We start from the raw sequence: 14,390 nt of genomic DNA on the forward strand, positions 1-14,390 counted from the left end.
AAATCCCGAACGGACACCGGTTATAGATGAACAGACTTTTGTGCGTGTCGATGCAGGTGAGGCATTTTGAAGACTCCTCCAGCTCCTGCGTCATGTAGGCCGAGGTCAGGTCCAGCTTGGTGAACGTCTTCCCTCCAGCCAGGGTCGCAAATAGGTTGTCTGCCTTGGGTAGCGGGTACTGGTCCTGCAGTGAAAAACGGTTAATCGTTCTTTATAGTCCCCACAAATTCTAACCGTGCTGTCCTCTTTAAGTACCGGGACAATTGGACTGGCCCAGTCGTTGAATTCCACCGGCGCGATAACGCCTTCTCGCTGCAGCCTGTCCAGCTCAATTTCCACTTTTTCACGCATCATGCACGGTACCGGCGTGCCTTGTGGTGGATGGGTCGCGTACCGGGAACCAAATGGATCTGCACTTTCGCCCCCGAGAAGCTTCCAATGCCTGGCTTGAACACCGATGGGAACTTGCTCAGAACCTGGGTACATGAGGCGTCGTCGACCGACGAAAGCGCTCGGATGTCGTCCCAGTTCCAGCGGATTTTTCCCAGCCAGCTCTGCCAAACAAAGTGGGGCCATCCCCTGGTACAATCCACAGCAGGAGTTTGTGTACTGCTCCATCATAGGAGACTTTGTGACTTCTGCACTGCCAATTACAGGGATGAATTCCTTGGTGCAAGTCCTTAGTTTGGTGTGAATGGGGCTGAGTTTGGGCCTGTTGCCTTTTTGCCCCACAGCCTGGCAAAGGCCTTTTTACTCATTATGGACTGACTTGCACCCATGTCCAGTTCCATAGGTATTGGAATACCGTTCAGTTCAACATTCAACATTATTGGTGGACATTTCGTAGTGAATGTGTGTATCCCGTACACTTGCCTCCTCGGTACGAGTCTCCAATTCAGCCTGATCCACAGTGGATCAATCTTCCTCTGCAACGTGGTGGTTTGCAGGGTTTGCAGCTCGCCTGCACATTCGCTGGAAGTGTCCTATTGTTCAGCAGCCGTTGCACGCATCGTGCTTGAAGCGACATTGATGGGGCCGATGATCACCTCCACAGCACCAACATGGTGTTAACTGCCTCGCATTAACGATTGTTGGTGGACTCTGGGTCATCTGAGGTCAGGCAGCAGCAGCCGGCGTGTATGTTCTGCCATGTAAATTTCTGCTCGAAACTGACGTTACTTTATGCACAGTACTGGCCGAAACTTCTTTACTCTGCGAAATCTGTTTGGTGTTGTCGCTGTTGGACATAAAAGCCTGGGCTATCGTTATGGCTTTACTTAGATTCGGAGTTTCTACAGTCAACAGTTTGCAAAGGATTATCTCATGGCCAATTCCTAGTACAAAAAAGTCTCTAAGCATTTATTCTTGGAATCCATCAAACTCACAATGTCCTGTGAGGCGCCTAAGTTCGGCGACATAGCTCGCCACTTCCTGGCCCTTCGATCGTTGACACGTGTAGAACCAATATCTCGCCATCAAAATGCTTTCCTTAGGATTTAGGTGCTCCCAGATCAGCGTACACAATTCTTCATAGGCTTTCTCTGTTGGTTTTGCCAGAGCTAGGAGATTCTTCATGAAGCCATAGGTTGTTGCCCCACAGACGGTTAGGAGGATCGCCCTTCGTTTGGTAGCGTTCTCGTCCCCTTCCAGCTCGTTGGCCACAAAGTATTGGTCGAGTCTCTCCACGAAGGCCTCCCAATTGTTCCCTTCTGAGAACTTCCAGGATACCGACTGTTCTTTGCATTTTTGCGTGGTTGTTCGTTACCTCGTCGCCAATTGGTACACTCAAAATAAAGGATGAAAATGAGTACTGTGTACAATGAGCAAGTGTGACCTTAGCTCCTTTAATAAGACTCCAGAGTACAGGTACCTCGTGGGTGGCCTACTTATATACCGTGCTCCCAAGGGATGCTGGGATCCCTTGGGACTCCAACAGGTGGGCCCTCTGGTGGTCAGGTGTTACACAGGTTACAAGGGGTTAAATACATAACACCTTTATTAATGGTGTTTCAAATATTTTGTGGTCTTTCTCATTTCACCTTTGCATTCAGGAGGACGCTGTCTTATAGCTTGAGACAGGGATGGTATGATGTGGTTGTGGTGAGCAAGAGAGATCTGGGGTTTCATTCATTTGACTCGCAATCTGATGAGCCGGTCACGGACAGCCCTCTCTCCTGTTCACTCATCTACATCCTCCTCTGCCTCATCCTCCTCTTGAGGCAGTCCCGCAATTCCTTCTGACAGGGCTGTGCCCTCATGATGGCCAAGTCGTGGAGCATGCAGCAGACTACCACGAAAAGGGACACCCGCTCTGACGAGTACTGGAGGCCTCTCCCGAGCAGTCAAGGCAGCGGAACCGGTGCTTCAATAAGCCGATGGTCTGCTCGATGATGTTCCTGGTGGCAGCATGGCTCTCAATATATGAGTGCTGGGCACGATTTTGGGGTTGCGGAGGAGAGTTATGAGCCAGGTGGAGAGCAGATAGCCCTGGTCTCCGGGCAGCTACCCTTGTGCTTGATACAGTTGCTGGAAGAATGCTGACACACTGGTCTTGCTGCCAGGATAGCGGGCATTGACATTGAGGATTCGCTGTCTGTGGTCGCACACCAACTGCACATTAAATGAGTGAGTGATTTTTAGCAAGTGTTGTTCTTTGAAGCCTTTCAAAAATAATGAGGGAGTTTTGTACTTTGCAGAACATTCTCTGATACCAAAGAACCTTGAAATGACTAAGGAATACCCTTCCAGTAGCAGAAAGTATCACACAGCCACTCAAACCGCAAAGTTTTGACAGCTATGAATGATTGGTGAGGATCTCTTTAAATGTCGTCACTGGAGTCAGCTTTCTGCTGCTGCACACCACCTGAAGCTGTCGTTGCTTTCTCCAGCCGCTAAGTAGATTCGCTAAAATGAAGTTGGGAGATCGGGCATCCAGTAACCGTTGTGGACGTCACTCATTGATGTCACGATCTCCATCCTGGCGAGCTCCCTATCGATCGAGGTTACCGGCAGCATAACTGGCAACACCAATATGGCGTATGGCACTGGAACGAGCACCAGCTGTCATTACATCTGTCAATGATACTTTAGCACCATCTCCTTGTGCTAACTTGTGCTGCAAGCCACATGAATTTCTCCCCCTTGTGTTCATCAAGGTAAATAAAATACTCTCCCAATCAGTTCAACTCTACTACTCAATAGTGTGACCATTTTGCATTTCCCACAACAGCTGTTATGTGCCACTTAGTCCAAAATTAGGGGCAGTTTTGTGCTGTGAGCCCATGCCACTGGGAAACAGGTGGAAACTCCTCACATTCATTTCAGATAAAAACCTTAGTCAGTTGACAAAGGAGAGTTTGAGCTGAACCTAAATCCGAGTTGAAAAGAAACTATCTAACGTATTGCTCCATTCAGTCTCACAGATTTTATTTTGACATGCAAGAACATTAGTGCTTTTGCTAATTACAGAAGATATAAATACGATATTCTGATACTTTCTTCGCTTATATGTCAAATAATTTTAAGGTAATAATCATTAAGATTATTTGACACATAAGTATTAAGATTATCTCATCATTTATTCTTGTTCTCATTATCAAATAAAATCTTACAAATTTGAATATATGCATATCCCCCTTCTGCTTCCTCTCTCAAAAATAGACTGAAGATGATGTTTTGGGACTTTTATCAGGCACCATCTCCTAGTTTTCCATCATCCAAAGCCCAGCAAACCCATAGCACTTTGCAAAGAAACCTGCAGGGACTGCCACAGAGAACATCGAATAAACCGGCCTCTTGGAATATTCAGGCTGATGAACTGAAGTATATTATAGAACATCTGTGGATGTTGAGCAGCACAAATTTAAATCTGAATGGTGTCACTTTAATAAAACAAGCACGTTCTCCATGCCCACTAACAGTTGGAAACAGCTACCCTGGTGTCTAATTGAATCAATGGTGAGGTCAGGCAGCCTGATGCCATAACACGTTTGTAAACTGAATATGTGCCAACAATTCACATTTGGCACAGTCCGAGGGCACTGCCCCCATTCATGGACCAAAATCCGCAGTAACGAAGCTCCACCCCCAAGTGCTGCTCCTGAGCTAGCTTCTGTGACTGGCGGTACTGCATGCTGTGGGTGGGAATTCCCAACTACAGAGTACAGCGCCAATCACAGCAGGCCACTGATGGTGGAGTGAAAGGAGTTTGGGGCGGAGGGGGGTGGGGATGGTTGGGTCAAACAATCAATAGTCTGGTCTCAGAGGAGCAGATGGAGTACGCATGGATGCACAAACTATTTCAGAAGGCAGCACCACCTAAGGTCAGACACATGACTACTTCTCGCAGTATATCATACAGAACAGCACAAATGTAGCTTGCTGTTTATTGCGTAAATTCTGTCTCTACAGTTAAACTGCTGGATCATTTATCAGTAGATAGTTTTTTTAGGACCAAAGCCAAATGATTAGCCGCAGTCATGATTTACAAAAGGAAGGTAGAATGATTTCCTGAAGGACCATAGTTATTGTTGATGACACATTCCAGGTTTTATAACGTGGTAGTACAGCTATAAATTAAAAGAGTGACCATTGCTCGAGTAATAAAAGGAGTCTTTCACCTACCCCTGCCCGATCTTTTCAAATCTTGTGTATTTCTTTTTGGGATCACCCACGCTTACTATGCTTCCTAAAACAAAAGTTCACATTAAATGTAAAGATATTGGAATCATGACACATAAGACGTTTCAAAAGCAATTTTTTTGTGAGGACAACTTGCATGTTCGAAAGGCATATTGATCACACTTGCCGCCTCCTTAGTTACAATTCTCTCCCTCCATGCATCTGTGCCATGGAAAATGTGACATAATGTGCAAATAGCCAGACAGAGCTTTAAGTAAGCTTATAAAAAGGATTTAAATAACTAAAAAAAACGATCTTCAGTGAGAATCAAAGAGTTTATTTTTAAATACATACTTAATTTTTCAAGAATCTCTTCATCTGTCATCTTGGATTTCTTCCTTTGTTTGTCAGTATTTCTGCAAAGCTGACTGTTCAGGCTGGTCATGTTTTCAGGTGGTGTTGTGACTGGAGACGTTGTCACATCTTTAACAGGAGCCACTGGCATGATAGGATCGATTACCGATCGGGTAAAAATCTGCAGAAAAGGATTACAGTCACTATCAGATCAAAATTAACTCATTCGAAATCAGTAACTGCTCCCCTGATAGCTCAATCAACATAGAATGGAGCTGTACAGATCAAGTAGGTCTGAACTTCTTTCTGTGAGCTGTGGTTGCTTTCAGCCAAGGCAGCTCTTACTGGTGTCAGTATCCTTGAGTGGAGGGGTAGGGATGGAAATGTTCTAGGGCTCCTGTTCCCATTCACGACTCTTACTAGACAGGGGGGATAATTTTCACTTTGAACACGTGTGGAAAACTGACGATTGTGGTTGGGCAGCCCGTTATACACCCCGCCGGAATTTCCTTTCCATTTCCTTCAATGGAAGGGAAATTTGGGCAAGGTATATAATGGGCGGTCGCTTCGCAATCGCCTGTGTTATGCCCGTGTCTAATGTAAAATTACCTCCATTGTATCTGGACATTGGGCAGGCATGGGGTGAGCTTCTGCTGTAATATCCCCTACAGAGGTAGAGCCTCTCACTACTAACTGCCTTGGCTCACGCAACAAAAAGTGGTGCACAGTAAGAATCCAAGGAATTATAACTCAGTGTAAGTCAGCACCATCAGGAGAACAGGAGGGAATTAGGAGAGAGGGAGAAGGGGACATTAAAAAGTCAAGATTTTTGTAAATCTAAATTCTTTCTCTCCCTCTACTTTATGTCCATTGTTTGCCTTTAAATTCTCTTCCTGATATTATTCCCCTGTGATCGGAATGAAAATAGTTGACCTGTTTCATATTTTCCTTGCTGCTTCTAACTCTCTGACACTTTAACCACCTCAATATGTTTTGGATCTAGCTCCTGAAGGTAAAGTAATGGGAGGCACCCAATGCACTGCACTATTATTGGCCTGGAATTTCCTGGAAACTGGTGCTATAGTAATGGTGCATCTGTAATGCATGCATTAATCCAGCGCAGATGTTCCAGGAAATTAGGGCGCAAGTGACTTGCGCATTACTTAGGTCACGACAACATTTCCTGGACCATTTGCGCCACCCCACCGTCACCCTCGCACAGTATTTCAGTTAACTGTCATAGCTCCGCCCCTTCATTAAAATCAATGGTGATCACAAATTTCCTGAAAGGACACTTGTTTTCTTGTCACGGCCACTGAAGACTAGGAAATAATGGCGCTGGTGACCATCGCTATCGCTGATAGCATCGTGGTTTATAGTTCCAAGATTGTTGTGGAAATGGAGAGTTGTTCGTTTAATGTCATTCGGTTTCATAACAAAAGAATACTTATATCTAGCACTTTTCCAAATGTTAGAACTATCATTTTATTGCTTTCATGGTCATTATCCATTGTACATAAAGCCCCTTCAAGATGTCCTGGAATTTGATCACGCAATGAATGAATACGCTGAAATCTCGACAAAGGTCTCAGAAATAGTCATAATTAGATTGAGCTGGACACTAACCTGAACCGCGCATCTATAAGGAAACAATGGCCACAAAAGCAACAATCTAATATGCTTCCAATATTTTATTTGAGCAAAATAGCTCGTACATTGTTTTGAGACGACAATTGTAACAGAGAGCTGTGAAGATCTGAGTTACGTCAGCTTAATAAATCGGCATGATCAGAATTCGTTGAGTTAATGGCCATTTATCACCTTGAGGCTGCAGGATGTGAAAGGTGTTCACAGGGCAGACAACTCCGAGCTGAAATTTATGAAGCACAATCATGCCGTTTAATTCAACTGACAGCAACTTTTGTCACTTTCATCGCTTTTTTTAAATGGTATTTTCCAGTTTATTGCTTCATCAAATTCACATATGCCAATTTAAAATTGTTCCATTAGCATGGATTGCATTTGTAGGCCAGAAAGGAGAAGTGGAAATTTTGATTTGGTCACAGTTCTCTATAAAAATTATAAAGAAGGTTAGACAGTTGTTAAGATCCAGAAATTACTTTCAGTGAAATTATCAAGAAAGGTTGACCCACTCACAAATACGCTGATAGACATTAAAGACTGCGGCAATGAGATGACTCGTTTCGATTAGATAATCTAGTTTTCTACATTTCAAGCAGTAATATAAAAAAATAATTGTCACAGAAATGTCACTGAGCGATATAAAATATCAGTGTGATTTTTCGATACGACCCAGTCCCGCCCCCATGAGGAAGTGGAGTGCGCGATATTGTGCTCCACTTTCTCTTGGGAGTGGTAACCCCAATTTTGCTGCCGGGGCGGGACTTCTGCGCCGGGCGCAGGAAGTTCACTTCGGGGCGGTACTGAATTTTGGCCCCAAAATGCCTTCAAAAATAATTCTGGTACCAGGATTACATTATGGCAAAAGTCCACGTATAAATATTAATTATTTACCGTCTGTTACGTGCAGACATTCCTCAAGGCTTCAAATAACATTATGATATAATAAATGTCATGGAATTGGTAATTTGTTTTCTTAGAATAATTGATGTTAAAAAGAGAACAACTAAAATTTGAGAAAGGATCAATTTGTAAGATTTAATACTGCATTAAATTCTAGTAAAAATTGACCATTTGCTGTGCCACTTCTGATTCGCTGCCAATGCTCGCTGTGCCCTATTCGAATGAGAAAACTAGGAATTTTGTGTGTGAATTTGTCACTGGAGGATTGGGACACACATCACTCTAACTTATCGTGTTTGGCACCAATATCGCTGTTGCAGGAAATTATGGGCCATTGTATTATCAAACACAGAGGCCTGAGGTCTACCACATGCCCAATGCTTTCAGCATCGTGCTGTACAGGACTGAAGCATGGCAGGAGCTAGTCTTTGAATAAATCGTGAGCTAAGAACATAAGAACATAAGAATTAGGAACAGGAGTAGGCCATCTAGCCCCTCGAGCCTGCTCCGCCATTCAACAAGATCATGGCTGATCTGGCCGTGGGCTCAGCTCCACTTACCCGCCCGCTCCCCGTAACCCTTAATTCCCTTATTGGTTAAAAATCTATCTATCTGTGACTTGAATACATTCAATGAGCTAGCCTCAACTGCTTCCTTGGGCAGAGAATTCCACAGATTCACAACCCTCTGGGAGAAGAAATTCCTTCTCAACTCGGTTTTAAATTGGCTCCCCCGTATTTTGAGGCTGTGCCCCCTAGTTCTAGTCTCCCCGACCAGTGGAAACAACCTCTCTGTCTCTATCTTGTCTGTCCCTTTCATTATTTTAAATGTTTCTATAAGATCACCCCTCATCCTTCTGAACTCCAACGAGTAAAGACCCAGTCTACTCAATCTATCATCATAAGGTAACCCCCTCCGGAATCAGCCTAGTGAATCATCTCTGTACCCCTTCCAAAGCTAGTATATCCTTCCTTAAGTAAGGTGACCAAAACTGCATGCAGTACTCCAGGTGCGGTCTCACCAATACCCTGTACAGTTGCAGAAGGACCTCCCTGCTTTTGTACTCCATTAAGCTCATTAAGATCCCATAATTTATATGAATGAAAGGTCTCATCATGATAAAACTTGAGTAGATTTTCAGTTACTTAGCTCCCAGGGTTCTCTGTTGTGGGGGGTTATTTTGTTGCAGAACAGCCCTCTTCCTTATATAGGGCCACCTATCATTTTTTTTCAACAGTTGTTTTCAGTCTTGAATGGCTGGATGTGCAAATAAGGTTAAGTCCCCGACGAGCATAAAAAATAAAAGGAGAAAAAAGCCTTTCATTGGCTGCTCGCACCCTAAATTATAGTCACCATACTCCTGCCAACTCATATTGCATTATACAACTCAAGCACCAGAAAAATATTTACTTGAGCTGACCTTACGTTGTGCAGCAAGGTCAGTTTACTCGTGTGCAACACTGCACACAGACTATATTATCGGTCCTTTTTTCTGAAGCACTCTAGTGGCCTCACATTCATCATCATAGACAGCAATTTACTTTAAATCCTCTCATACAATCTCTGGCAAAAGCTTTGAATTCTAAGTCTATGGATTTCCACATTTATAGATCATTCTTCCGCAATTCAAATCTAATATAAAATATGTTGTTAAATAAAGGAGACTACAAAGGTATGAGGGCAGAGTTGGCTAAAGTGGAGTGAGAAAATAGAATGGGACGATTGATGAGCAGTGTCTGACATTTAAGGAGATATTTCATTACCCTCAACAAAAATATATCCCAATGGGAAGGAAAGACTGTAAGAGAAGGGATAACCATCTGTGGCTAACTTAGGAAATAAGGGAGAGTATCAAACTGAAAACAAAGGCATACAATGTGGCGAAGACTAGTGGGAGGCCAGAGGATTGGGAAATTTTTAAAAGCCAGCAGAGAATGACTAAAAAAATGATTAAGAGAGGGAAGCTAGATTATGAAAGTAAACTAGCACAAAATATAAAAACAGATAGTAAGTGTGTATGGAGAAAGAGTCAGACTGAACACTGTGAGCTCAAAGTAAAGTCTGACCGTAGTCTTTTATTGCAGGTCTCCAGAGTGCCTCTCCAACCTGTGAAGCCTCCTTAAATACCTGTGCTCTCAAGGGATTATTGGATTCCTTGGGACTACAGGGAATGAGCCCTCTGGTGGCTGTACAGAGTAAATACAAGTCCACATTTATAACAACACTCCCCCCCCAAAGTCAATAGTGTAACTATTTATAATGTGAGTCGATCTGGGGCCCTTCTTGCCCTGATTGATCGTCTCGGTGTGAAAGCTGGTGTTGTTGAATCATTTGTTGGGCCTTCGCTGGGCTGCTGTGCAGCTGGTCTTGCTGGGCTGCCTGGTGTGTTGGGCCCTGCAGGGCTGCTGTGGATGATGGGTTCTGCTTCGTGGTCAACCGTGATGCTGGTTGCCACTGGTGTGTATGTTCGGGGATCAAAACAGGTAGGGTCCAAGGTGGGTTGCTCAGGATAGTCCGTGAACCTGAGTTTGATTTGGTACAAGTGTTTCCGGTGAATGAGTCCATTTGAAAGTTTGACCCGAAACACCCTGCTCCCCTCTTTGGCCACGACAGTGGCGGGAAGTTACTTGGGACCTTGTCCATAATTTAATACAAACACAGGATCATTGATTTCAATCTCGAGTGACACATTTGCGCTATCATGGTATGCACTTTGTTGAAGCCACCTGCTCTCTACCTGTTCATGTAGATCAAGATGAATTAGCGAGAGCCTTGTCTTAAGCGCTCCTTTCATGAGCAGTTCAGCAGGTGGGATCCCAGTGAATGAGTGGCGTCTCGTGTGGTAGCTAAGCAGGACTCGGGATAGGCAAGTTCGCAGTGAGCCTTCAGTTACCCTCTTCAAGCCTTGCTTGATGGTTTGCACTGCTCTCTCTGCCTAACCATTGGACGCTGGTTTAAACGGGGCAGATATGATGTGTTTGATCCCGTTATGGGTCATGAATTCTTTGAACACAGCACTGGTAAAACATGGCCCCTTGTCGCTCACCAGGACATTGTGTGTGGCAAACATGGCCCACAGGCTTTCAGTAGTGGCAGCGGATGTGCTAGCCGACATTATCTCGCATTCAATCCAATGGGAGTAGGCGTCTGCAACCACAAGGAACATTTTACCCAAGAACGGGCCTGCATAGTCGACGTGTACCCTAGACCACGGTTTGGAGGGCCAAGACCATAAACTTAGCGGCGCCTCCCTGGGTACATTGCTTAACTGCGAGCATGTATTACATCTGTTAAATCAGGGCTCTAAGTCCGCATCGATACCGGGCCACCACACGTGGGATCTGGCTATCGCCTTCATCATTACGATGCCTGGATGGGTACTGTGGAGGTCATTGTTGAAGGTGTCTCTGCCCTTTTTGGGGACCACTACTTGATTGCCCCACAGAAGGCAGTCTGCCTGTATAGACATTTCATCTTTGCGCCGCTGGAATGGCTTTATCTCTTCCTGCAATTCCACTGGGACACTGGACCCGCTCCCGTGAAGCACACAGCTTTTGACTAGAGATAATAAGAGGTCCTGGCTTGTCCAGGTTTTGATCTGCCGAGCAGTGACGGGTGATTGCTCACTCTCAAATGCTTCCATAATCATGGCTAGATCTGCGGGCTGCGCCATTTCCATCCCCGTGGTGGGCAATGGCAGCCAACTGAGAACATCGGCGCAGTTTTCTGTGCCTGGCCTGTGGCAGATGGCGTAGTTGTACGCGGACACCGTGAGCGACCATCTCTGGATGCGGGCCGATGCTTTGGTATTTATCCCTTTATGCTTGGAAAACAGGGATATAAGTGGCTTATGGTCAGTTTCCAATTCAAATTTTAGCCCAAACAGGTATTGATGCATTTTCTTTACCCCATAGACACACGCTAATGCTTCTTTTTCAATCATGCTGTAGGCTATCTCAGCCTTAGAGAGACTCCTGGATGCATAAGCAACTGGTTGCAGTTTCCCGAAATCATTAGCTTGTTGCAATAGACACCCGACGCCGTATGACAACGCATCACATGCTAGTACCAAACGCTTACATGGATCATACAACACAAGCAATTTGTTTGAGCATAACAATTTTCTCGCTTTTACAAAGGCATTTTCTTGGCTTTTGCCCCAAACCCATTCGCCCCCTTATCGTAGTAAGACATGTAGTGGTTCTAGCAGTGTGCTGAGACCTGGTAAGAAGTTACCAAAGTAGTTCAAGAGTCCCAGAAACGACCACAGCTCCGTCACGTTCTGTAGCCTCGGTGCGTTCTCGATTGCCTCCGTCTTCGCGTTGGTGGGCCTGATGCCATCTGCCGCAATCCTCCTTCCCAAGAACTCCACTTCAGGCACCAGGAAAACGCACTTCGAGCGTTTTAACCTGAGCCCAACGCGGTTGAGTCGACTAAGAACCTCCTCCAGGTTTTGCAGGTGCTCGACTGTGTTCCGACCTGTGACCAAGATGTCGTCCTTGAAGGCCATGGTGTGCGGGACCGACTTCAGTAAACTTTCCATGTTTCTCTGGAATATCGACGCCGCTGATCCGATTCCAAACGGGCATCTGTTATAAACAAAAAGACCTTTGTGCGTGTTGATGCAGGTGAGGGCCTTCGATGATTGCTCCAGTTCCTGCGCCATGTAGGCTGAAGTCAGATCCAGCTTCATGAACGTCTTTCCTCCCGCCAGCGTTGCAAAGAGGTCGTCGGCATTTGGTAATGGGTATTGGTCCTGCAAGGAGAAATGATTGATAGTTACATTGTAATCGCCACAGATTCTGACGGTGTCATCTCCCTTGAGGACTGGGAAAATAGGATTGGCCCACTCGCTGAACTCAATTGATGAAATGATGCCCTCTCATTGCAGCCGGTTTAGCTCGATCTCTACCCTTGCTCTCATCATGTACGGTACTGCTCTCGCCTTGTGATGGATGGGTGGCGCCCCCGGAATTAGGTGGATCTGCACTTTTGCTCCTTGGAATTTCCCGATGCCTGGTTCGAACAGCGAAGGAAATTTGTTTGAGACCTGGGCACACAAAGTGTCGTCAGCGGGCGATAGCGCTCGGCCGTCGTCCCAGTTCCAGCGTAGCTTTCCCAGCCAGTTCCTGCTGAGCGGAGTGGGACCATCGCCCGGTACCACCCAGAGTGGCAGCTTGTGCAGCTTGTGGCAGCTCCATCATAGGAGACTTTTACGGTAGCACTGCCAATTACAGGAATCAGTTCTTTCGTGTAAGTTCTTAGTTTCGTCCGAACTGGAGTTAAGACTGGCCTTGAGGCCTTGTTGCACCACAACTTTTCAAAAGTCTTTTTGCCCATGACGGACTGGCAATCACCCGTGTCCAGCTCCATTGACACTGGGAGTCCATTTAGTTCTACATTCAGCATTATCGGGGGACAATTCATGGTGAATGTGTGCACCTCATGTATCTCTGCCTCTTCTATCTGAGGCTCTGTTTCGTCGTGATCCTCCGTGGATCTGTTCTCCTCTACAACATAGTGGTTGCAGGTTTAACAGGCTTTATAGCTCGCCTGCACACTCATTGGAGGTGTCCCATTGTTCCACAGCCCTTGCACACATACTCTTTGAATCGGCATGAATGGAAACGATGATCACCCCCGCAGCGCCAACAAGGTGTTAATGGTCTTGCATTCATCACCCTTGATGGTGGACTCAGTCATCTGCGGACATGCAGCAGCAGGTATGCGTGACCTGCCCTGTATGTTACGATTTGAAAACAACATCGCTTTGTTCACAGTACTTGTAGCAGCACTTGTGTGCTGAGAGATTTGCTTCGTATTGTCACTGGTGGCAATGAACACCTGGGCTGTCACTATGGCCTTACTCAAGGTTGGGGTCTCTACAGTGAAAAGTTTGCGAAGTATGGTTTCGTGGCCAATGCCAAGTATGAAAAAATCTCGGAGCATATGCTCCAAATGTCTTTCAAATGTCCTGCAAGGAGTCTTAGCTCGGCGACATAACTCGCCACTTCCTGGCCTTCAGACCTTTTGTAGGTGTAGACTCGGTACCTCGCCATCAGAACGCTTTCCTTCGGGTTCAAATGCTCTCGGACCAGTGTGCACAAATGTTGTATGATTTCTCTGTGGGTTTCGCTGGGGTGAGCAGATTCTTCATGAGGCCATACGTTGGTACCCCACAGACGGTGAGGAGGATCGCCCTTCATTTGGCAGCGCTCTCTTCCCCATCTAGCTTGTTGGCCACAAAGTATTGGTCGAGTCGCTCCACAAAAGTTTCCCAATCATCTCCCGCCAAAAATTTCTCCAGGATGCCCACTGTTCTTTGCATCTTTGGGTTCGCTATCTGTATCTCGTCGCCAGATGTTGTGTATGGAGAAAGAGTCAGACTGAACACTGTGAGCTCAAAGTAAAGTGTGACCGTAGTCTTTTATTGCAGATTTCCAGAGTGCCTCTCCAATCTGTGAAGCCTCCTTAAATACCTGTGCTCCCAAGGGATAATGGGATCCCTTGGGATTCCAGGGGATGAGCCCTCTGGTGGCTATACAGAGTAAATACAAATCCATATATATAACAGTAAGAGTTTCTATAGGTACATAAAAAGGAAAAGAGTGGCTAAAGTAAATGTTGGTCCCCTGGAGGATGAGACTAGGGAATTAATAATGGAGAACAAGGAAATGGCAGAGACGTTGAACAAATATTTTGTATCGGTCTTCCCGGTTGAAGACACTAAAAACATCCCAATAGTGGATAATCAAGGGGCTATACGGAGGGAGGAACCCTCCCTACAATCACTATCACTAATGAAGTAGTACTAGGTAAAATAATGGGACTAAAGGCAGACAAGTCCCCTGGACCTGATGCCTTACAGTAAT

The 14,390-nt window shown here is 45.5% G+C and overlaps 1 protein-coding gene across 4 annotated transcripts in view; it reads right to left on the reverse strand.

Annotated features, from left to right (window-relative positions):
* The window catches only part of LOC139265612 (serine/threonine-protein kinase PAK 3), a 261,203-nt gene that overhangs the window by 64,300 nt on the left and 182,513 nt on the right, over positions 1–14,390 (reverse strand). For all 4 annotated transcript variants that reach the window (XM_070882746.1, XM_070882745.1, XM_070882749.1 and 1 more), the window contains 2 exons: positions 4,975–5,155; positions 4,624–4,687 (listed from right to left, as the gene is read on the reverse strand). In XM_070882746.1, the coding sequence (XP_070738847.1) occupies positions 4,624–4,687; positions 4,975–5,155 (245 nt within the window). The remainder of the gene's footprint in view (positions 1–4,623; positions 4,688–4,974; positions 5,156–14,390) is intronic.

Source organism: Pristiophorus japonicus, chromosome 6 (genome assembly GCF_044704955.1).
Source record: "Pristiophorus japonicus isolate sPriJap1 chromosome 6, sPriJap1.hap1, whole genome shotgun sequence".
Lineage (NCBI taxonomy): Eukaryota > Metazoa > Chordata > Chondrichthyes > Pristiophoridae > Pristiophorus > Pristiophorus japonicus.